Below are 25,799 nucleotides of genomic sequence, written 5' to 3'. Positions count from 1 at the left end.
ATTGGGTATATTGTGCAGAGTTACAGTTCAGCTTCCAAAATGGCAACTTAATTTTTTAAAAATTAATCAAAGAAATTATTTTTAATGTACCTGTGATAGGAGAAAATGTACTTGAAATGTGTAATTTTGATTTTTAGAAATTTAGATGCAATTTTATTTTTGTCTGTGTATGTGTTTTAGTGGAAATTAATCTCACTAATGACTACCAGCTCAGTGGAGGAGTTTCAGAAACGGTGTTCAAAGCAAGCAAGATAGCTTTTCACTGGGGAAAATGCAACATGTCATCCGATGGATCCGAACATAGTTTAGAAGGACAAAAATTTCCACTCGAGGTAAGTCACTAGTTCTGCTGGTGCTCCAGTCTGGACTGGTTGCCCTCTACAGCCATGCACAGCCATCCTAAGATCTCCCTAATCATTCCCTCGGAGTTCCCTCTGATCCTTTCCTTTATTCATTGAGATTTTATTAAGCATATTATTTTATTAATTTGTTAGCAAATTTTATAATTTGTACTGTTATATTTTGTTTGCTTTGTTAATATCTGTCTTCCTTACCAGACTAAGTTAAATAATACCCAAATTTGCTTTTTCACTTCCTGGTAACCCAGAATGTCACATTATTGATGATAAATGTTTATGAGTAAATGAATAAATGAAATTTTTTCATATCCCTGTAGGGAAAAAAAGAGGGGAGGGGGTTCATCATTATACTGGTGAATCAAAGAAATGCAAAGTAAAATGAAAAAAAATTTTCAGCTTTAAAATTGGCAAGATAAACAATTATAATAAATCATGAATGTGGGATGAAATAAACACTTTCATACATGTCTAGAGAATATAAATTGGTAGACTTTCTGGATGCAATTTGCTTGTTTTTATCAAGAGCTTTAAAAAGCTTATTGTCAATATCTGTCATTTCAATTTGTAGCAGTTTAATCTAAAATATAATTAGAGATAAACTCAAAAATGTATCTGCAAAGATTTATTTACAGTAATAAAAAGTTGAAACAAAAGAAAATGATTAAATACATTATGATGGGATATTATATATCTTGTAAAAATCATATTCTTAGATGATTTACACAAAAATGGTTCATCATAAGATATTAATGCTTTTTACTTTTTAAAGATACTAATGCTTTTAAAAAAGAATATAAAAAAGTGAACATGGTATTGTTATTTCAACTTTGTGAAATATGAAAACTAGTCACTGAGAGTACAGTTTGAATCACTAAGTTTGAATATGTATTTCATCATTTAATTACTAAAGACACAACATTGTACAAATTATTGTTAGTTTAGTTATTAGTTAAAGACATGACATTGTAGAAATTATTTACTTTACCTAAGCTTCCAGTTCTCTTCTGTGAAATTAATGTAATAGTAGTAGCAACTATCTTATGCAGTTATTATGAGGATTAAATGAGAAGATGGATTATTACTAATATAAAAATAATTGAGGGAAATCAAGAAAGCATTAACAATGATTTTTCCCTTTGTCATGGCATATAGGTACCTTCTTCAAAATTCCCATGTTTTCTAAATTACTTAAAATGAAACTATTAATTTATAATCCAAAGCATATATTGATAATAAAAATAAAACTAGCGTGAATGATCTCTTAAAGCAGCAGTTCTCAACCTGTGGGTTGCGACCCCTTTGGCAGTCAAACGACCCTTTCACAGGGGTTGCCTAAGACCATCCTGCACATCAGATATTTACATTACAATTCATAACAGTAGCAAAATTACAGTTATGAAGTAGCAACGAAAATAATTTTATGGTTGGGTCACAACATGAGGAACTGTATTTAAAGGACCAGAAGGTTGAGAACCACTGTCTTAAAGGGTTAAAGATCATTTTTCATGTGGATAAGCACATTCAGATTTATAGCTTGTAATTTATTTTTAAACTAGGGGCCCAGTGCATGAATTCGTGCACCTTGAAAGGAACTGTGGGCCATGAGGCTGCAGTGGGCACAGGGGCGGGTCTCGGCCCATCCTTCGCACCCCTGCCCAGTCCCTCCCACTGTGACCCCTGATCCCCTGTCTGCTGGCAGCCCCACTAATGCCGCCGATCCCATGAGCTGACAGCGCCAGCCCCACTGCACCTGCTGACGGCCTGGAGCGATTGGGGCCGGCACCAGCAGCGGGTGTGAGCGGCGGCTGCTTCCCCAATCACCCCCAGGAGCAGGTTTCATATATATAGATATATTAAATATTCTTAAAGAAAATACAGTATCAAATTTGGTTTGTGAAAGAAATAAAAGTCAATTCATTAAACACACATAACATTCTCATTTCTGAGAGTTAGCTCTTTCACAATAGTACTTATTAAAAGCACAGATGAAAATCAATATACAGATGATGTACTATAGAATTGTACACTTGAAACCTATATAATTTTATTAACCAATGTCACCCTAGGAAATTCAATAAAAATTTTTTAAAAATCAAGAAAAACTCTGGCAACAACGTAAGTTCTGAACCGGCAAAAGAAACAGTAGAGAGTCTGTGCACTACCCTCATACATTTTTCTTATTTAAAAAGGCCCTCAAGTGTTCTCAGTGGTATTGTCTGTTTGATGGCTGTTTGTGTAAACGCTCTCCATGTCATTGTGCAAGCAGGAAACTGAGGGGCATCCTGGGCTTGTTCTGTTTTTCCGGTCTTTCTGATTGCTGCAGACAAGTCTTCTCCATTCTGTCCCTAAATGATGTGGGAGATCAGATGAAAATGTAAACCACTTTTGCCTCTTACTTCACATATGGAATGTTTCTGAACTGGTCTCCTTCTCTCTAGTCTTAATCTCTTCCCTCCCCCCATCGTGCTCCCTCCGCACCCTGTTAGCTGAAATGCATCAGGACTTGCCATTGCTCTCCAGACCAAACTGCAGTCAGGGACAGCCTCGCAGACCTTCCTGGTGTGTCCCCTGCCTACGTCTCCAGCTTCATCTCTCCTCTCGGTCACATATGCTCAGCTGAAATCACCAACATGACTCCCCATTTCCCACATTTCTCATATTTGCTTGCCTATTGGCCTTTCGCTGGTCCCTCTGACTTGAACACAAGCTTACCTCTTCTGCCTTTTCACCTCTGAGTTTAAAGCTTCTCATACTTTTGGGTTCAGCTTAGAAATTCTCTCTTTGAAAGGCTTTGGGGATCACTCAAGGCAGGAGCCACTGCCATCCCCTGCTTCACACCCACTATTTCTCTGATCACAGCCCTACAGCACATTAACCTTCTCAGAGGCGTTCTCTTCTTCCCTTAATTATGCTTCTAAACTCAGTTACCTCATTTCCAAGCCCATGACATGAGGATCACCCACTTATAAGTGAGACTAGGGGCTATCGGCAGATATATAGGCTAAAGTAGAAATTAACAAGGTGTAGCCTCAGACCTGGAGAGAAGACAAAATAAGGAATTAAAACTCTTAGTATTTTTTAGGTGGAAATAAGGTCCTTAAGAATTTCACAATTAATAGATTGGAAGACAAAGTCCGAAAATAGTAACCCTCAGACCATCAAGAAAGGCATGTCCAGTCAAAAAAGAATGAAACTATATTTGAAGGAATACCAGCAAAATAGTTGAAGTAACATTTATTACATTTGATAATTGTTCTAGTAAATTATTACTTTAATGCCACCTGCAATCCCAAAGAGGTCATTTCAATTGTAGGTATGTCTAATTTGTGTTTCCTTCCTCAACGCAGGATGAGAAATGATAGTAAATGCAGTTGTGTATACACAAAATTGAAAAATTACTTTTTGTTGGGGTTCTTGGCCCAGAATCAAGAAGGGTTCAGGAATCTGGAGAAGGCTGTGCGTAGATTTAATAGGAATCCAGAGACTAATGAAGAGTCCGGAGACGAGATATAATTTTGAAAGGCATTGGGGGTCAGAGGAGCTTAGCTAAAGGAGCTAAGATCCAAGATCTTAAGTCTAAGGTCTTAGGTTCTCTCGTTGTCCCCAGAACCCCATGCTTTTTATTAACACAATTTGTCATGAGGCGAGGCAGAGATATACAGTTCAAAGGGTTAGGGTTTGGTACAGAGTCCATTGTCAGAATAGGGGAATTAGCCTACAGTTGTTATCAATTTAATGTATCCTATTCAGGTTTGGGGAAATGCCTTCAGCCATTCCCAACAGGTGATTACATGTGTGACTCAACCCTGTTGAGTCTCCAAGTTTCATCAACCTTTTGAAATTATGACATGCTGGCATTGGTCTCTGGCAACTTTTAAATATGCAGAGTACAGAATTATACAGTTTAGAGAATTTTTCAGATAGAAGTGATTGAATTGGTAAATTATTTTATTGTTTCTTTGCTCACTTTTGTGAAGCCTTTCTATATACTAAAGCCGTCATTGTTACATTTATAGATGCAAATCTACTGCTTTGATGTGGACCAATTCTCAAGTTTTGAAGAAGCAGTTAAAGGAAAAGGGAAGATAAGAGCATTATCCATTTTATTTGAGGTAATCATTGTACTTAGATTTACCGCTAACTCCATTCCTGTTTGAATCACATGAAATATTGATGTGAAATGTCAAAACGTTCTTTGGAACAAATAGAAGAGCTCACAAGTAGAATGCTAACTTGGAGAACAACCCCTTGGCTGGGCAGTTGAAAGGGCCTCTTGTAGTCATCTCTTGGGTACCTCACTGCCAGCTGGAGCAAACTGTCCTGAGGGCACCGATTTGCCTCTTTGTATATGTGAAGGATCATAATGATATAGCAGAGACTGTGAGTCATGACATTTTAAAATGTACTTTTCATGGTGGAAAGTTTAAGAGATTTAAAAGGTTTATGTTGTATTGGTACCTTGCTGTGGAAAAAGGGTGAGCAATTTGGAGGACATTACTTTTGACTATTAAAATGGAAATCACTCATCTTTACATTTTAGTGGACACTTAATCAAATATTTTACCCCATTTTTAGAATATCATTCTTCTTTACAGATTGGAATAGAAGAAAATTTGGATTACAAAGCAATTATTGATGGAGTTGAGAAAGTTGGTCGTTTTGGTAAGTAAGCTATTTGGAGACATCTTCTAGATTCTGCTTTGGATGCTAATGAATTTTTACATTATTACAAAATCAGTTGGGTGGGAGAATGAGTTAAGAACAGATCTCACTGGGAGATTGCCTCCTGCAGGAGTGAGGGCTGGCACACGAGTAGCTAAATGACCAAGGCAGTGCTATTGGGAGGTGCTACTGGGAAGATGCAAAAACAAATATGGGACTATTCAAGGAGACAGGAAAGCCATATTGTTTAAGGATTCTAGGACCAGATGAAATATTTAGGAAAACTCTACCCATTTTTTGTTTTTGGTAGGAATTTTCTGTTTTGAATACAAGTTCTATATTCTTGTATATCTAGCAAATTAAATCAATATTTGTTATTGTACTATATATGTATGTGTATTTATATACATATGTTACCCAGAATATATTTTCTACTCTTTGTCTTGGCTTTTTACTCTCTTAATAGTGACTATGGATGAATAGATCTTGATGATCACATCTTAAAATTTATCTTTTATGGATAATAATTTCTGTGTGCCATTTCAGAAATCTTAATCTACCATAAGATTATAAAGATAATTTTCTCTGTTTTTTCTCTTAAAGTTTTATTATTCTGTTCACATTTAGATCTATAATCTATTTATAACTGATCCATACCGTGTATTTAGAACTGATTGCGTGTAAAGTAGAAATTCAAGATGCACTTTTTTCCATAAAAATATTCAACTGATGCAGCAGTCTTTTTGTTGTTGTTGTTAATCCTTACCCAAGGACACTTCTTCCATTGATCTTTAGAGGGAGTGGAAGGGAGGGGGAGGGATAGAGAGGAAACATCAATGTGAGAGAGACACATTGATCAGTTGCCTCTGGTACTGGGCCAGGTGATTGAGCCTGCAACCGAGGCAGGCACCCTTGTCAGGAATCAAATCCACAACCCTCAGTCTTTGGGCCAACACTCCAACCACTGAGCCAACAGGCCAGGGCTGACCCAGCACTCTTTATTCAAAATGCAGTTCATTCCAACTACAGAGTGATTTTTTTCTGTCATAAATCAAGTGACCATGCATATGGGGGTCTGGACTCTGTTCTCTTCCATATTCCCTTTGTCTCTTTTCCCATAAAGATCTCACTGTCATGACTTTTACAACATTATATAACAGATCTTACTATCTGGTGGTGAAAGTTCACCAGCTTTATTATTGTTCAAGAGTATCATAACTTTGTTTTTTTAATTCTAGTTGACATTCAATATTATATGTGTTTCAGATGTATAGCATAGTGGTTAGATATGTACAAAGTGATCTTCTCAATAAGTCTAGTCACCACCTGGCACCATACATAGTTATTACTGTATTATTGACTGTATTCCCTATGCTGTCCTTCATATCCCTATGACTATTTTGTAACTATCAATTTGTGCTTTTTAATCCCTTTGCCTAACTTTTCTTTGTATTTCCAATTGAATTTTAAGATCAGCATGTCAGTTCACACAACACACACACACACACACAAAGTCCCTCTTGGGACTTCAATTACGATTTCATTGACTCTATAAATTAATTTGGAGAAAATCAACACCTTCACAGTACCAAACCTTTCTACTCCTGTACATGGTATTTCCCATTATTTTAAGATTTTATCAATTAGAGAATTACTCTTAAGAAAGTTTTGTGATTTTAAATAAAGATGTTAAACACATCATTCTTTAGATTTACTTATACTTGATACTTCGTTGTTATTATGTTCTATTGTTTAAAATTTTTATTTTCTATAGTTTGCTACTGTTATATAGAAATAGAATAACTTTTTGTAGATTGGTCTTGTATGCAGTGACTTTACTAAATACACTTGTTAATTCTAATAGTCTGTAATTTTTTATATTTTATATGCACAATCATGTTATTTGCAAATTATGGTATTATCATTTATTCCTATCCAGTCTTTATGAGTTTTTTCTTTTTCTTGTTTTGTTGCATTGGCCCAGTCTTCCAGTTCAGTGTTAGATAGAAATGGTGATAGCAGGACGTCTTTGTTCCCCTTGATCTCTAAGGGAAAAGCTTTCAATAAGTCATCCTTGTTATGTTTATTATGGGCTTTTGAGGATAACCTTTAGAATGAGCTTTTGTTTTTGTTTTCCACTAAGTGTATTGAATCTTATCAAATGATTTTCCTGTATTTATTAAAATGGTCATATAATTTCTGAATATCTTTTATATGTAAAATAATCTTTCTAGCATCTTCCTGGTGTAAAGATGAAGCATCTAACACTATGTAGTGATATATGTAAGAAAACTATGTATGTGCCAGTTTTATTGCCATTGAAAAAGTAGATCTAAACTGTTCTCAGATTCTCATTTCTGGTTAAATAGATACCAAGGCATATGTCTCTGTTTCATAGAAGTTTTGAACAGCTAAGTTCCAGAGTTGGGATGCCAGCTGAGACATCTGTTATTACTTTGCAGGGAAACAGGCGGCGTTAGATCCTTTCGTATTGCTGAACCTCCTGCCAAACTCAACCGACAAGTATTACACCTACAATGGCTCATTGACCTCGCCTCCCTGCACGGACACCGTTGACTGGATTGTTTTTAAAAATACAGTTAGCATCTCTGAAAACCAGGTAATATTAAAAATTCAAACACATGAAGTAATTTGAAAAAAAAAATTTTCGGAGCTTTACTACAGAATGTTTTAGAGCCTTTACTGATGCCCGTGAAGCAGGAGTGTTAAAGGACATGTTAAATTCTCTTCTTTTTAGTTGGCTGTTTTCTGTGAAGTTCTCACCATGCAGCAGTCTGGTTATGTCATGCTGATGGACTACTTACAAAATAATTTTCGAGAACAACAGTACAAGTTTTCCAGGCAGGTGTTTACCTCTTATACTGGAAAGGAAGAGATTCGTGAAGCAGGTATGTATTGAAATATAATTTTTCTACAACTCACAGATTCAGTTTTGTAGGAGATAATTGTGGTACAATGGAAAACAACAATTTTTAGAAATATATTGATTATTAGCTTTGTAGCTTTAAACAAACTATTTAACTTCTCTAAATCTCAGTTACCACATTCATAAAATGGCAATTTAAAATATCTCTTCTTCCCCACATGAATATTTCCATTTTGCGGGTGAAGAACAGTGAGATTCAATAAGGCAGTGATTTTTCTAAAACACACAGCAGTAGATGGCAAAGCTACAGACACAGCTCTGAAGTCACTTGATGGAATTTGTACTAAGAGCTCTAAAAGAGAACTGAATAAACAACCAAGGTGTTCAGAGCGTGGGGAGATCACATCCGGTTGGGGTGATCAGGGGAACCCCAGTGAGAGAACTAAATTTGAGCTGAGCCTTGACATGTGGTTTTGTTTTGGTTTGTTTGTTTGTTTCTGAGGTAGATCAATCATTTGTTTCAACAAGTATTTTTAAATTAAATGTGTTAAGTTGACATTGGTTAAGAAGATGATGTAGGTTTCAAGGGTACATTTCCATGATCTTGCATCTTGTGCCCACCACCGAAAGTCACATCTTCTGTCACCATATATTTGGGTTTTAAGGTGTTCATCTTAGTGTTGGCCGCTCCTGGAGAAGAGCTAACGCCTAGTAGGGATGGAAACTAAATGAGCTGAATTATTAATGAAAAATGAGTCTTTTCCCCTGTTGCCTTCTTTGGAGGGAAGAAATGTCTTGTCAGGCAATAGAGAGGACGCCAGGGAGCATCTCCGCAGTGACTTCTTTGAAGCCAGTGCAGCAGTCAGAGCCTTTGGAAATGCCCAGAGGACACAACCGGTTGCATCTACTGACTTGTCCTTTTCATTTCACCCTTTGAATGGACTAGTTCATGAAGGAAATAGTTGAAGTGGCCTTTGCTTTGGGGACTTAAAACCTTTCCAAGTACATGGTCTTCTTTGATCTCGGCCCTGCCATGAATTTTTGGCCATGTATAACATTAATTTAATAATCATCTGCTTTTGAAGATTAGGCATTAAAATGGCATGCTTTAATGTGCTATTTGTGAGCATTGTTTACGCTTTAACCACACAAGAAAAAAAAATACAGCGCAAGACAGCAATGATGAATAGCTGCATTTAATGTTACATTAAGTTTCAAATTAAATTGCCCCAAAGTGAGGAAATTTAATTATATTTCTACTAGCAACACTAAATACTATAACATCCTGTCTGGTAAATAATAGACAATTGATTAGGAAAAAAGAAGCTGGATTTAACCATTTCCTTTTCTAAAATACAAATGACCAAATAAAAATTTTAAATAAATGTATTTCTGCCATGTACTTTTCTCAATTATATGTTACTAAAACCCTTCCATACCATTTGCCATTTTATGGTAGGTCCTGTTTAACACTAACTAGTCTCAGTGCGTTCTCCTCCCCGTCCAGCTTCCTTCTTTCATTCTGAAGAGGGCAGACCCCATCTCCCAGGCTGCACTTACACATGCTCTTTCCTGTCCATGGCATGTTCTTCCCGGCTGTCTTCACTCATTGGTCTTCTCATTCTTCAAAACCAAGTAGGCCGTTGCATTCACTGGAGAGCCACTCTGACTCCACCGCCATCCCCACCAAGCCTAGCTCTGGCCGGGGCACAGGATTGTGCCCTGGTGGAGGTGCTGTACCCACAGAGTAACAGATAAATGATGTGCATCTGAAGTTGTGTGATGGGCCCAGGTGTGCCTATTCTCTGCGCATCCAAACCTCATAGCAGTTGGCATAGAATGATAATTGTCTGTTTACTCATGAAGGGAGTAGCTAAGTTTTTCACCTCTTTACCTCTATTGCTGAGCTAAAGTGCAGCTCTCATTCACCAGACATCTAGCAAATGACTAAAAGAATTCATCTCCATATAGTGCAAATATGGCAGGTTATACTTCATGGCTGTCTATTGCACCATTTAACATGTCTACACATATGTAGATCTGATTTAATGTGGAACGTTGTTGTTTCCACAGTTAAGTGACAGAGTCCAAAAGTAATCCATAAAAACAGTAATCCACCATGCATTGTGTGAATCAGTGGCCTTATTTTCCAGTTTGGAAAGATGATATTAAGTGGTTTGTCCAAGTTCACAGAACTATAAAGTACTGAATGAGTATTTGAACTCAGCTCTTCTTGATTTTAAAGATCTCCAAAGGTTTCTCCACTATGCTTTATATTTATAAGGGAACATAATTTCTGCCTATATAATTTTATAATAAAAACTGATTACCTTAATGACATGAAACTTTTCAAAAATAGTACTTCCTTTTTCCACAAACGGTAACAGCTGAATTCTCGCTTGTTCCATCATGAGTACTAGTGTTCAACAAGCTCATATTATCATTTGCCTTGTGCATATTCCTGTGATGGTTGTTTTCTTAATTGATACACTACTTCCTTTCTACTTTCTTGAACTGAATTTGAGAATAAGAATTGAGGTTTGCATTTATGTTCAGTACTTAATTTTTATTATATTTAATCTGAAAGTAAGTTTTTATTAAAATAAATATTTTTTAAAAAATAGGAAATATAGATAAACATACAGAAGAAAATAAAAATATTTTATAATGTCACCACCCAAAGATAATTGCTATGAGGATTTTGGTGAATATCCTTCCATACCTTTTTCTTAAAAATATATTATTATTGCCGAAACCGGTTTGGCTCAGTGGATAGAGCATCGGCCTGCGGACTGAGGGGTCCCAGGTTCGATTCCGGTCAAGGGCATGTACCTGGGTTGCGGGCACATCCCCAGTAGGGGATGTGCAGGAGGCGGCTGATCGATGTTTCTCTCTCATCGATGTTTCTGACTCTCTATCTCTCTCCCTTTCTCTCTATAAAAAATCAATAAAATATATTTAAAAAATATATATATTATTATTTCTCACAGAAATGAAATTGCACTACTTACATATCTGTTTATTGATTTTTTTATTCCATGATATAAATATATTATTAATACACCATTTTTATGCAGTATTGCTTTGTAGAGTCATTAATGCAGCTTCTCAGTTCTGGATATTTGGGTTACATTTATATATTTTACCATTATAAATATCTAACATTCTCACTTTGACCAAGAGAGAAGTAAGAGTTGGCATGAAAATGGTCGAAATTCTGCTCTCAGTAGATGCATTGTAGAAAAATACCCTCTGCAAAACTACATTGCAAATAATTGCAAAACCCACATGAGGTCTGTATATCCATGTAAACCCCTTCAGAGTAGAGGTCCAGCTTCATCCACTTCTGCATTTAGAGCAGGAATGCAGTAAGCCTTTGTGCGTGAACACATCTTACCAGAACTCAGTCCTCAAGTTTTGCATTTTTTATGTGGAGCTGCCATTTACTAGAAAGGCATGTTTTTGGCACCATGGAATGCACAATGGCTTTCTAAGAATCACAGAATTTAGTAGAACCATTGGATCCTGAAGGAGTAAGTAAAAGCAGGCTTTTAGATAATGAGGAATATATGTGAGTAACCATACAGACACGGCGTGAGTGGAAAGTAGGTGAAGTTCAACTTTGTCCCCTGCCTTCCAGGTGCCAGGTGCTTCCCTACTGCCCGCGCAGCCCCTGCCAAGACTCCCACTGAGAAGTGGGGCCTGGGAAAGCAGTGGGAAAGACGTGGTCTTTAAAGTCCAGTAGGCTCTTGCTTTCAAACCCCAGTGCCAACACTTATTAGTTACAAAAATTGTCAATTTACTAAAGCTTCAGTTTCTGAACCTAAAAAATGAGTTAAAATGCCACCTTTGTAGGGTTGTTGTGGGTTTTAAATGAACAAAAGTTTGCAAAGCAGAGCGGTCCTTTGAACATAATGTGCTCCAGACGTATAGCTACTACTAGAGGCCCAGTACACGAAAATTTGTGCACTTGAGGGGTCCCTTAGCCCAGCCTGCACCCTCTTGCAGTCTGGGAGCCCTCAGGGGATGTCTGACTAAAGGCTTAGGCCCACTCGGCAGTCGGACATCCTTAGCGCTGCTGTGGAGACAGGAGAGGCTCCCACCACCGCTGCTGCACTCACCAGCCTTGAGCCCGGCTGCGTTGAGTGTCTGCCCCCTGGTGGTCAGTGCACATCATAGCGACCGGTCATTCTGCCATTCGGCCAATTTGCATATTAGTCTTTTATTATATAGGATTATTGTAATGTGTGTGTGTATGTGATACACTTATTTATATGTGTGTGTATGCATACATGTGTCTATATATGATGGCTAAGCTATCACAGCAAGTATGGCATACTATTCAAGTTTTCCATGTTTAAGGCTTTTGTTTGTTGACTAGAATTATAAATGCACTTCATTTGCTAGCATGGTAATATATTTAATGATGCTTTTCAAGGGAAAATGGCAATACAGGATGGCCTTTATCCCCTAATGTTGTATTTGAGCAATGAGAAATTTTCTGTAATTTCCTGAAAAATGTCACGATGAATTATACATCAGCAGACTTACCTTCTTAAAAGTCAGTAGTTATAAATAGCATTCATTAATGTCACATGTCCGTTGACACTATATATGGAAAAGTGACATGAGACTTCTTAGAAGATTATATATTACAAATCAAACTGTTGATGAAGTGCCTGTGCTCCCCAAGAGAAGACTGACTGAATTATGGAGAATTTAAAAGATTTCTCTTGGCTATTTATCTCAAGTGAATGCTGTAATAATTCAGAGGTACCAAACAGTGACAGATCATTTCTAGTTATTATTTGTCACAGTTGTGGCCATGTTTACATTAGCTTTATTAAGATCTGCTACTCCCTGAGGGGAAATCGCAACCTTAATATTGATTGTCTTCTGGTCTGTGAGTCTTTAAGCTCCTCTCACAATAGTTTTTCAAATGGTGCTCATAAACCTCATACAAAGATGAGGTGGGTTTATCAGTTTGTCCACAAAGTCCTTTGTCGTGGGTTGTGTTAAAGGGCACCACACTTCAAGTCAGTGTAAAAGAACTGGGTAATACTTAGTGACATCGCAGGCAATTGTGACATTTTCTCTGCCCCTCCCCCAGAATCACCATCTGTCTTGTCACCTGTACTCATAAGCCGTGGAGCTAAGACTGCACCTTCTCCCTCAGGGCAGACTGCCCTTCCTCCAAGGTGGGCGCATGAAGCAGCAAAGCAGAAGGAGACTCCTACCTCCCCTTGACCATCTGCAGCAACTTGCTCGATTAGCTGAGAGATGTGTCAAGCCAGAGTTGTCACTTTCTCCTCACTTGTACTTTGCCTCTTCTTTTCCCTCGTTTTTTTTTGTTTTCTCATGACACTCAGTGCTTTGCTTATTAATCTTTCATACTTGTTCTCCAAGTCATGCACATCCCTACATGTGAGATATTCGCCCTTCATATAGATTTATATAAGTTATGGGAGGATAAATGACTCCCTGTCAGCTAAAAGTTTGTGGAACTTTTACAACTTCTAGTGAGAAAAATGTGTGGTTTTGAAAATCACAACCTAATTTGGTCTACATGGTATATTTTTACAAGTTTATTTTTATTCCTCTCTAAATGGAGTCCAGGACTAAGAAACTAAAAACAGCCATTGCATTTTATAGCTTACTAGCTATAAGGGTTAGAGGCTACCATAGGAACAAGCTTCTCAGGGACAGGGACAGCATTGCCTGTATTTGTATGTTAAGAGAGCCTGCTATCAAGTGGATGAGAATTTAATGTTAAAAATAAGTTTTTAAGTGAGAACATGTATTGCACCCTGAAAAGGGGGACTGTATCCTCATTCTTTGTATGTGAGCGTCCTTTGCATTTCTACCAAAGCAGTTGCTATACTCTACGTGACTTGACATGGACCACAGGATCGTCAAGGGCAAGGGCTTGCAGAAACCAGATTCTCATTCTTGGCCAGTGCTCCTTAAAGAATCTGTAACTAGGGTTCAGATCACATGTATCTTGTGGAAAGATATCGGGGAATGTGATTCAGTCCTGCTATAGGAACTGGGACCTCAACATAGTTCTGAACTTCCCATAATCAAGGAAATTAATTACATTTTATTACTACTTTATTATATCAATTGGTAGCCTGATCTGGAAAACCCTTCTTAATTTTAAATCCAGATAATAAGCTTTGTAGAGTATATATCCTTCTGATAAGATAATTAAACTAATTTCAATAAGAAATATAATGAAAACCTGGAAAATTTAGTGCAAATTAAAAACTCATTTCATGGTAATTACCAGTTTTATGCTTGAACATCAAGGAGTATATGTATATGGAATTAACTAGATTGTTATTTAAAGATTCTTTCCTACCTTATAGAAGGGCAGTCCTTTGGCAAGATCACAGACTACAAATAGAAGTACCAGCTTCTCTTTTGAATACAACCTGAAATATATATCTTTTCCCCATAAAAGCCTGTATTTCAATATCTAAAGTACAAGATTGGGCTGTAGCTTTGTAACCTATTATTAAGTTTTTTATTATCAATAAACAAAGGGAACCCTGGCCAGGTGGTTCAGTTGGTTGGAGCCTTGTCCCTACATCAAAAAAAGGCTTCCGGTTCGATCCCCAGTCAGGGCAACGGCAAACAATCAATGTTTCTTTCTCACGTTGATGTTTCTCTCTCTCTCTCCCCCATTTCTCTCTCTAAAATCAATTTAAAAAAACACACATATCCTCCAGTGAGGATTAAAATTTTTTTTAAATAAATGAAGAGAGTGTTGTTAACATACATTTATAATTTAAAAATAGGTGGACTTATTTTTTAATCACCAATAGGCTCTTATAGATCTATAAATAAGAAAGCAAATCAATGACGACCTAATGACAAATATAGCTTTCTTTTTTAGAATTCTTTTTACCAATGTTGATTCTTAAAATATGAAGCATCTGTGATTTCTACTATTATTAAGTCGAGATAAACATAGACATCTGACCAAAGAAGTTTATGCTATTTAGAGAGTAGTCATTTGGGTACTTTGCAGTCATTTGGGTATTTTTATTTTTCTCAAGCAATTTTTATGATTTCTGTGCATGTGCAAAATTTATGCATTTTAAGATTAATTTGGGGAGAAGAGAATATTTCACTTTAAATCATTCCCATATTCTAAAACCTGGGATTGAATTTTTAGGACAAAATCTACAAATGATATTGTCTAGAATCACTTTTGTCCTTCCAAAAGAAACTTAGGAATCATTACAAGCAAAACTGAGGAATCTTGTTCCTACAATGATAGTTTATGTGAGTAGCTCACATATATTTTGAGATGATTTGGTGGTCTTCTGCCATCTGGTGGACACTAATAGAAGTGTCCCTAGGTAGAGTAAAGATAATATAGTCTGGACCTAAATTAGAATATATTTTCTTATTATGAATTCATGTTTTATGATAATGGAAGAATCTTATTCTTATTCCCAAAGGAACACTTCACCCTAATTCCCTAGTGAACAAAAAATAACTTCATAGTTTTTACAATAATAAATCCTGTCTCTAACTCATATGAAGTTATTCATGCACTTATTTATACAAAGTATATATTTTTATATTTTCCTGAATCATTCATATTCCATTACTAGCATAGTGTACATTTGCTGAAATTGTTAATACAGTGGGGCCTTGACTTATGAGTTTAATTCGTTCTGAGACCGAGCTCGTTAAGGAGCTCATTAACTCAAATTACTCTATCAACTCAATGCAAAAAATCGGCCGAGAGACAGCTGGTATCTCAAAAAACTCATTAGTCGGGACACTTGTAAGTCAAGGCCCCACTGTACTAAGTACTGTATGTAAAACTTTTCAATTTATAAGGCCAATTGTTAGTTTTGGGTGCCCTCCTGTGTTCATGAGATAAACTACAGACTTGTACAGATATGAAAACTTGGTGACAATGCTATTAAGGCACATTTTCATTGAATCCTTGAAATATTTCTTAGAGCAGTGACAATTGGGTGACTGGAGTCAACTGCATGATCTCAGCCAGATGCTTTATAACTTTAAGTATCCCCTTAAAACAAAACCCAGGTTCTGTGAGCTTATTACTTAATCCTGGGTCTTAGTGACCTCTCTCTCTCTGTCTTTGCAGCTCGATCTGGTCTATGAAGAGATTAGTTATTACTTTGCTTAATTTGTGCAACATAAAATTTTATAATTTCCATTCTCACAATTAGCTCAAACTAGCACATTATGAATGTGTTTCAGAAAGTATCAGAGTACTCTTTCTGTTGGGACTAAGTATTTGGCACCATTCCCAGCATAGGCTTGAATTCTATTCTAAGTCCCTGAAAGATTTTCAAAATATTTTTTTCAGATGAGATAAGCAAACTTTCTAATTCCATGAAATTAATTGCTTAATCAATTTATTATGTCAAAGTAGGATTTTTTGTTACCAGATCTGAAAAATACTGAAATGATTGTTTTACTTGTTCTCCTATGGTTTTCTCTGGTGTGAAATTTTTAATTATTTCAAGGATTTTCTGTCAACAAAATGTCCAGTAGTAGACCATATTTTATCATTGAAATTCTCCTCATCCCAAGCTAAACACATTTGTCAAGTACCTAACAAGAGACATAAAGTCATCATAAATTTGTAGATGTCCTTTGTACATTTATTTCCAAAAATAATGCCAAATATTCAAGGTAGCATTTTAGTCAATCTAGAAATAAAAGGCTATGGCTTTTATGTTTATAATCTGCTAGAGAAGTTAAGAAAGACCAATTCAGAAAAACAATATAAGAGAAAATGCAATTAATCCAGTAGTAAAACCAAGCAGACAGATGACACAGATCACTTCAGCAGAAGTCAGAGCATTTGGCCTAGAACTCTCTGAATGGAAATGTAGGACCTGAACAGCTAGAGATAGGTGTGAAGGAAGAAGTATTTCATAGACAGGAAATGGCATAAACAAAAGCTCTGCAGCAAGTAAGTATAACTCTTTACATTCTTTTGAAATAAAATACAAAAAAAATCATCTATATATATAAAAGGATAATATGCTAATTGTCCGACCATCCGGGTAATAACATCATGTAGCAATGCCTGCTTTCCTCTCCCTAGCGACAACTAGCTTCCTTGCAGTTTCTTCAGCCCAGGAACATGACTTGCTTTATAGCCAGATGGAAACATTTCACACTTTAACCAAATGTCTATGAAGCATTTTCCCGTGCCTCATCTCATTTGATCCTTACAGAAGTCCTGGAGTAGGTAAATAGGTGACTCAGTGGAATCCTATTTTCATTACCCGGAAAACGGAAATTTAGAAAGCTTAGAAACTTGACCCAACTGAAAAGAAGTAAGAAATGGTGGACCTTGAAAATGACTTCAGGTTTTCTCACTGTGCAGAATATAGTCAAACACTGCTGCAGTTAAATATTTTACCCTTTGTTCTCCCTGCATGATCTACAATAATAATCTGCTTTGTGTTGATATTTACTGCTGTGTTGCTGACAATTACCTGAAAGAGAAGTTGGGGTGCTTCACTGGGCTGGAAAAAGTTTAGCTAAATCAGAAAGCAGGTCTAATTAAGCAAGTTTATTCTATATTTATAAAAGGCTAAGTTGACTTGTGCATGTACAATACATATAAAGCTCTCGCTGGTGTCAATTGTGTGCCTGTGTTTCGATCTCTCATTGTCGATCATGAATTTGGTTGACACTTCTATTATAGAGAAAGGGCGAAGAGTGATATTAAAATATTTCTTCTAATTAATTTCCTTTCAATGTGCACAAATTCATGCACCAGGCCACTAGTAGAATATGAGGTAGTATTTGTTAAAATCCTAGAGGCTGACAGCTGTATCAATAACTGTATTTTTTTTTCTCTGAAGTTTGTAGCTCAGAACCAGAAAATGTTCAAGCCGACCCAAAGAATTACACCAGCCTTCTTGTTACATGGGAGAGACCGCGAGTCGTGTATGATAACATGATCGAGAAGTTTGCAGTTCTTTACCAGCAGTTAGAGGGAGAAGACCAAACCAAACATGAATTTTTGACAGATGGCTATCAAGATCTGGTAACTATAAGATCAATTGTTTCTTATATTGATAATATCATAGTTTAACTTTCAAAGAAAGATCTTACAAGTGATTGTATATTGTTGCCCTCAGTTGTTTAGAGTTGGTATGAAGGTCGCCAGTGGGGAGGAGGAGGAGCAGAAGCGAGCCTAAATGATGTCAAATCTTACAGTGAATCACACTAGGTTATTGTTTATGGTTTTAATTATGGGAGACCACCACTTTGCCAACAACAACATTACAGAGTAGACACAGATAAAGGCTTAGGAACTAGAGATCATCTACTGTCACTTCTCTTTAGAAATAAAGAGACTGAAAGAGCAGTTAAATTCTTGGAGTGTGGTCTCACGGTTGTGGAAAGAACTGGGCTGGAATCCCCGCGCTCTGGTGCCATCATGTGTTATTTGCCCTTCACATTACACCAGCACAAGGAAAATAGAGTAGGGCTCTCCAAAGTTCCTTTTTTTGGCATCAAATTTGCAAGTAGCAATGACATCAATTGAGACAGAACTTTCAGGACACAAGGCAGGTCAGCCTTGGGAAAGATCCACCTGCTCTTCCTCCCTACCCAGGCACGGGAACTAAAGAAAATAAAGGACAGGGTCCTGCTGTGACCTGAGCGTCTCAGTGGCAGACTAGACTCTGCCTTGGCAGGGAGAGTTGGAAGTGTTGGCTGTGGACTGAGGTTTCATTGAGGCAACACCATCTGGGTGTGGCTCTAGGACAGTGATGGTGAACCTTTTGAGCTCGGCATGCCAGCATTTTGAAAAACCCTAACTTAACTCTGGTCATATACAGAAATTTTTTTATATTTGAAACCATAGTAAAACAAAGACTTACATTTTTGATATTTATTTTATATATTTAAATGCCTTTTAACAAAGAAAAATCAACCAAAAAAATGAGTTCACGTGTCACCTCTGACACGTGTGTCATAGGTTCGCCATCACTGATCTAGGAAGATCCCACTGCAGATCACACACTGCACTCTGCATTCAGATAGCGTGAGTCCCACACGCCCTAGGAAGCTGACTTTAAACAAAAACTCCCTGTGATCATGGTGTTGACTACCATAGATCAAATAGGACAAAATAGATCAAATTTGTTCCAACTTTTAGATTCATTTAACTAGAACAGAGACACTATGAACTTGGAAGATTGTGGAATTTATAGGAATATGACATTTTTCATTTCATAATAGTGCGATGTTAATAATCCTGTTACTATCTGGTTTATATATTGTTAAGAGTAGAAATAAGTTGTTTTTTTTTCATTGTGTTTTCTTCACCTTTTGCTCCTTGCAAATGCTACATGTTTATTTGTCTAGAATATTAATTTGAAGATTTTGACACACATGTATAACTTGTATGAGTTCTAGTTAAAAATGAAACTTTCTAAAACTAAATCGGATTTTTTAAACTAAAAAATGCCTAGTTTTCGGTAGGGTTTCCACTTAACATTACATAAACATTTTCTTTGGTTAATAAAAGTATAAATATTTCTCATTGACAAATGAGAAAAAGTGTTCTAAGGACAAATGTGTACATGAAAATAACACAGTTATAATTTATTGACATCTTTCTTTTAGGGTGCTATTCTCAGTAACTTACTACCCAATATGAGTTATGTTCTTCAAATAGTAGCCATATGCACTAATGGCTTATATGGAAAATATAGTGACCAGCTGATTGTCGACATGCCTTCCAATGACCTTGGTAAGTGTCCACCTAGTAGGCCTTTATATTATCTACAGAAATGAGGCTAGTTTAATTATTGGATGCATTGATGTGTTCTCTCTGCTTTTATATCCTTTGGGCCAGAAGGCAAAATGATTCTCTTTATAGTCTGGGTCACGGGTAATTTTGTGAAACATGGAAGCCATTTCTCATCCAGCAGGTCTGGGCAGGACAATCACTGAATTTATTCTGAATATTGAAATTTTCTATTTGTAAACTAAGAACAGCAAAACCTTTTGTAATGTCTGTGATGGTCACCAAATGAAAATAGCTGTGTGAACATTAAGACTTTTATTTTGGACAATGAGCTTTGGTTTCATTTGTGTTTATTTCCTTTTTCAGCCCTCAAAGCATTTTGTAGTAAGTATATACGTGGTGCTGGGATTATGTAAGGTACTTTGGAATATCTATACAAAGCACCTCAAGAGTTTATCTTAGATATTTTTATTCACTTTTTGTAATTTGGTTGTGGGGGTGGGAGTGCTTTCCTCTTAGTTGATTTCCTAAAAGCAAAACAAAAAGTTGGTTCTAATTGTATTTTATTTGCATGCATGGTTCTAATTGTATTTTATTTGCATGCATCTTCTCTGAGTATTACGGGAAAATCTTTTGAACTATCATAATTTTACAATTTATAGCTATACATAATTAAACAAAAGTCTTCCTTTGTTAATATAAGCAGTTTAAAATAATTCCTTTGTTAATATAAGCAGTTTAAAATAATAGGATGGAATTAAATATGTATATATGCATATGCATATTCTTAAATATATTCAAAGATACATATATAAATCTAAATATTCTGTGGACATCCCTATAATGAGGCAACTCACTGAAATTTTTACAAGTTTTTAATGGAAATGAATGGATACAAATTACATTAAGTATAGCATGTTTCAGTCTCATGTATGGATGGACAACTGTGTATTGACTTACCTTGTGGTCCATATGCTACAGCACAGACTTTATTTAATCCATATGAGCTGTTCACTAATTACCTCTTCTCAGTGTTTTTACTAGTTGAATTTTTCACTGAAAGAATATATGCCAAAGCATTAGACATTGGATTACATATTTTTCCAAACTACAGGCTACAAAACTTGCCAAGATATTTCCCAAGTTAAAACATTGATGGCTAATGAATATTACTACTATCATGATGGCAATATCATTATTTAATAGTATTTCACATGGCCTGGGTATAACAATCCTTCCTTTTGCTCTTATTTAGCATTGTTTTGCAAAATCAGGTTACTTTTAAGTGGAATGTTAGCTCTAAGTCTTATTAAAAGGTGAGTATCAAATGAACTGACCATGGTTTCAGCTGTACCACCTCATGCTCCTCCATGGAATGAGGAGCATCCCTCACTCAGCAAAGTGCCCTTATTGATCCCCCCAGAAAATGGCATCTTTAGCAGTGCAACACTGACCATGTTGGTCAGTATCATATATGATATGGCATCCAAAACCTCCTCTAATCCTATTGTGTTTTTTAAGATATAAATTATATCGAATATTTTCACTTGATATTACTATCTTGGTTTCATTATAACTATCTAATTTCTTTACATAAAACAATTTCCCAGTAGTTTACAAAAAACAATTACTGTTAGCTATTTATATTAGACTCTTTCTTACTCTATCCACTATGGCAAAATTTCAGTCCACTATGGCAAAATTTTTAACTTTCTGAATGGTTTTTCTTTTTGAGAAACTTATTGCATATGAAAAAATAGATCAAATGTCTATTTTTTATAGAAGTGATTTCTGAGTGATCCTTTTAGACTGAATCTATATTGGCACAAAGTACAATATTCTTGTATCATTTGTAACACTTTCACATTTGTACAAAATAATCAATATTATAACTTAATTTCTATTTATTTAAAGGATCGGGACACTATTGAACTAATGAGATGCTAGTGTGGACACACCATTTAATCTCCATGAATGTCTCAGTCCTTTAAAACATTTTATATTGTAACGATGTTTTAGTAGAAGATGGTAATCAATTTATGTTTCACTATGATGTTCATTTTAAAAACCAAGGGTTAAAAACAGATAAATGATTCTTTAATTATTCTTTCAAAAACTACTTCATCAAAAGTCAATTTACCCAGAGTTTGGGGTCTTCCTGTTTTATATAGAAAAAAAGATGAGTTCTCTTACAACTCATCCTTTCTGATCTTAAAGGCTGCAGAATCATTCTAATCAATATGTTTTCAATTCATTATTGAAATTACATTATGTTAAATATTGTTTCTATGGTAAATACACCACAGTAAAAGTCATGGTTTAGTGTGATGGTACCTTCAAGATTTGTGAAGTTTGTGATTTACGTGGCTAATATAGATGTAAGTAGATTTGAGTTTGCTTATTTCATTGTCTTTGCTAGTACCATTTCATCCTGTTTATCATGTTGTTTCATTACTTTAGTAACCTTGTAATATGTCCTATTGAATTACCCTATTATTATTTTGGATAAACTGTTTTGTAAATACTGTATTATTTATTGCTTCTGCTCAGAAGAAATGAAGGAGGTCATTTATAATTGCCCTTATTCTTTCAATCAAAGATTTCAAATATTTGATCAATATCTGTGAAGGAAACCTCAGTCTTCCAAACTGTGCATTTAACTTTGGCTCCTTTGATTTAAGTTATTGCTTTTGCATTAAATTATATTTATTGTGTACAACAGTATTACCATACACTAGTAGCCATTAAATATTATTAGAATCTGCTGTTTTAAAATAAATGGATAAATTCATATTCATAAACAATTTAACTTTGTCAAGGAAAACTTTTTAAGGTTAAACAGAAAGAACATTCTTTTCAAATACTTTGCAGAAAATTATACTTATAAATAAATAATTCGTAAATATTGTTTCTATTGTAACTGACATAATTGTGTTTGTTTCTTTTCTATGATGTAGAGCTAATTACTATACATTTATGGAGACATTATGTAGGCACATGTTTTAGGGCCTTGGTAATTATGCGTTCAATTTAAATGCATGGTGAATTAAATCAACACAGTTTTCTGTTATTGTGTGCTTTTCAGTTGTGTAACAATTGTCTTTGTTAAATCACTCTACATCTGTCCTTACCCTGCCTGTACCATCCTATGCTATGGCTGTTTAATATCATATCATATCATATCACAGTTTGAAGAGATCGCAGTCCACATTGCTTTCACCTTTTGCACTGTGAAACTTGGCTTACCTTCAAACAATTAAATAAGTCTTGCTTGCCACCCTATACTAGTGTTGCTTTTTTTGTGTGTTATGGAATATTAATGTGTAACTAACAAGCTCTTTTAGAAAATCTGGCATCTAAGTGCCCAAAACCAAAACCAGAATGAGTCAAGAGCTTTTGTTCAGTTATCACGCAAACATGAATTTTAAATATTCACTAAAAAAAAAAAAATACTGACAATCTTGGCTGTTGGACTTTTACCGCCCTCATGGAATCTATTTCGATGAAGTGAGAAGATTCTGCAAAGAAGCGTAATTGTTTTCACTATCATATATGATTGTAGTAACTGAGTCAGGCCAGTAGCTACTAAAACATCAATTATTATTTGTGAGGAAACAGCAGGCCAAAGGGTACCCAATGTGAGACCTTGTGCCAATCACTAGAGTTTGACCTTGGCTGCTATGAACTTTCACACCCAGAAGTCTGACTTCCGAATCTCCAGGATGATAGAAACTGTCTCCCCAAATTATTTTATTTCAAAATTTTTCTCAAGAGATTAGCAAAAAAATACTTTTGGATTATTTGGAGGGGGTGTTGACGTGTTGCTGGGTAACCCCAGAATTTCAGTTAATTAAAATGATCTGAGTTTAATAGGAAACCAGAATTATGGTCTTTCAAAGTGTGTACTAGTATATATACTTACCAATATGAAGGCCCACATGTGGGGTATTCACCCATAAGAGTGCCTTGAAACAGAAAGGGATCAAAGGGCTGTGTGGGTGCCTACATGCTGCCCCTAGGGCCAAAGAGAACTTCTTACTTCCTTTTTTTAAAAATATATTTTATTGATTTCAGAGAGGAAGGGAGAGGGAGAGAGAGATAGAAACATGAATGATGAGAGAGAATCATTGATGAGCTGCCTCCCGCACTGGAGATCGAGCCTGCAACCCAGGCATGTGCCCTGACCAGGAATTGAACCATGACTTCCTGATTCATAGGTCAATGCTCAACCATTGAGCAACACTGTTCAGGCAGAACTTCTTACTTCTTAATGCAGTAAACAGCAAACACAGAGTAGAACTTACTGATACTTTAGGGATATATTTGGGTAAGATTATGTATTTTAACTTTTTAGGATCCATAATCCATATAGTTAATTTGTACTCTGGCAAAATGATGCAAATAAATGCAGTTAACACAGAGAATATTGAAAGAGAAGAAAGTCCGTCTTCGATGTGATCATTATGTATACCCTCCCCCAACCCTGACAATGAATAAGAAAATTACCTTTACCCATTACAAGTAAAGAGTTAGGTGAAGTTAGACCTTTTTAAAAAAATTTTTTTTAACACTTCTTTAAGCATGTCTTTGAGGTTTTTGCTCCTAGCTTCTTAACAGAGAAACAGCAACAGTATAATATATGTATCACCAAGTATTTGATTATGATTTGCCCTTGTTAACATTAAAGTATTTTAAAAGTCCACGAAAAGGAGTGACTGCATTTGAAAGCATTGTCAGTAAAATTTTGAATTGTCTTACTGCTGAATTTGAAGATTATACATGCATGATCTTCTTAAAATTGCAGTTTTGACAAAGTCATATTGAAATTGTTATGTGTCTCTCACAGTTTAGTTGCCTCCCACTTTACATTCACAGGTAGTGTTTACTGCTTTCCTTGGCGATTATAGAGACACAATTGTTTCAGACTATTGAAATCACTTTCATTTGGTAACCTAAGGAATAAAGAGCATGAAAAACATGGTGAAAGAGGGGTTTCATAGAAACAAATATAGAAAAGAGAGACCAGTAATAATCCAAACATTCAAACTCATTCAGTTTTGGTCAGTTTTAATAAGAAAAAACATTGAGCCCTGGCCGGCTTGGCTCAGTGGATAGAGCGTCGGCCTGCGGACTGAAGGGTCCCAGGTTCGATTCCGGCCAAGGGCACATGCCTGGGTTGCGGGCTTGATCCCCAGTGGAGGGTGTGCAGGAGGCAGCCGATCAATGATTCTCTCTCATCATTGATGTTTCTATCTCTCTCTCCTTCTCCCTTTCTCTCTGAAATCAATAAAGAAATATATTTAAAAAAAAAAAAAGAAAAAACATTGAGAGTTAAAATTCAAGACTTGTCCTCAGGGAATATTTTCATTTTTACAGCACAGAAAATTGTTCAGGGTAAGTAACTTTGAAATAGCTAAATAGTAAAGAGTATTAATTTTATCTGAAATTCATGGATACCACTGTATCTTATGGTTTTACATTTCTGAACAGCTAGAAATTTCCTGATAAAAATCAACTCAAGAAAATCTATGTTATAAAACGGGCCTGGGTTTGAGAAACATTTATTGTTAGTTCAGTCATGCCTTTGAAGATTCTATAGAACTTTCATTTCCTTTGAGGCTATAGAGAGGAATAAAACAGAACATAAACAGCATGGGGATAGTGAAGAGCATAAACTTTGGCAATGGAGTGAGATTTTATAAAATAAGAGCAATAAGAGGAACCTCGTTGTAATATTACTCGCACCCTCACAGTTAGCCTGTCTCCCTAGGCAGCTCAGATGGAGAGTGAGCAGGAATCCTCTGTCCCCCAGTAATTTGGCAGTGGGGCTAGGTTCCTTGCTGGGGAGAGAGAGTCAGCTCCTAACCTTTTCTAATATTTAGTGACAGATCTTGTTTTAGGATTCATATGTTCATGAATATGCTGATTCTAGTCTGTTGGAAAATGGACTTAAATGATCCTGGTCATTACAGTCTTTGGATGGGCAGCATTAGCTGAGTTTCCCTGGGGAGGAGGCAGGGAACACCAGCCCAGACCGGACCTGCTAGAAAACACTCTCCATTTTACCTGGGGCAGCACCCGTGAACAATTCGTTATGAGCACAAATCTGAAGAATTAAAAG

The 25,799-nt window shown here is 36.0% G+C and overlaps 1 protein-coding gene across 1 annotated transcript in view; it reads left to right on the top strand.

The window, feature by feature from the left end:
- Positions 1-25,799, top strand: part of PTPRZ1 (protein tyrosine phosphatase, receptor type Z1) — a 192,222-nt gene that overhangs the window by 111,703 nt on the left and 54,720 nt on the right. The window contains exons 6-12 of the mRNA XM_023755324.1: positions 181-332; positions 4,376-4,471; positions 4,955-5,021; positions 7,484-7,641; positions 7,780-7,930; positions 17,781-17,965; positions 19,555-19,681. Coding sequence (XP_023611092.1) covers positions 181-332; positions 4,376-4,471; positions 4,955-5,021; positions 7,484-7,641; positions 7,780-7,930; positions 17,781-17,965; positions 19,555-19,681 — 936 coding nt within the window. The remainder of the gene's footprint in view (positions 1-180; positions 333-4,375; positions 4,472-4,954; positions 5,022-7,483; positions 7,642-7,779; positions 7,931-17,780; positions 17,966-19,554; positions 19,682-25,799) is intronic.

The sequence above is a fragment of the Myotis lucifugus genome, unplaced genomic scaffold (genome assembly GCF_000147115.1).
Source record: "Myotis lucifugus unplaced genomic scaffold, Myoluc2.0 scaffold_73, whole genome shotgun sequence".
NCBI classification, from domain to species: domain Eukaryota; kingdom Metazoa; phylum Chordata; class Mammalia; order Chiroptera; family Vespertilionidae; genus Myotis; species Myotis lucifugus.
Note: the sequence above shows the minus strand (reverse complement) of the source record. Positions and strands in the feature narration are given on the sequence as shown.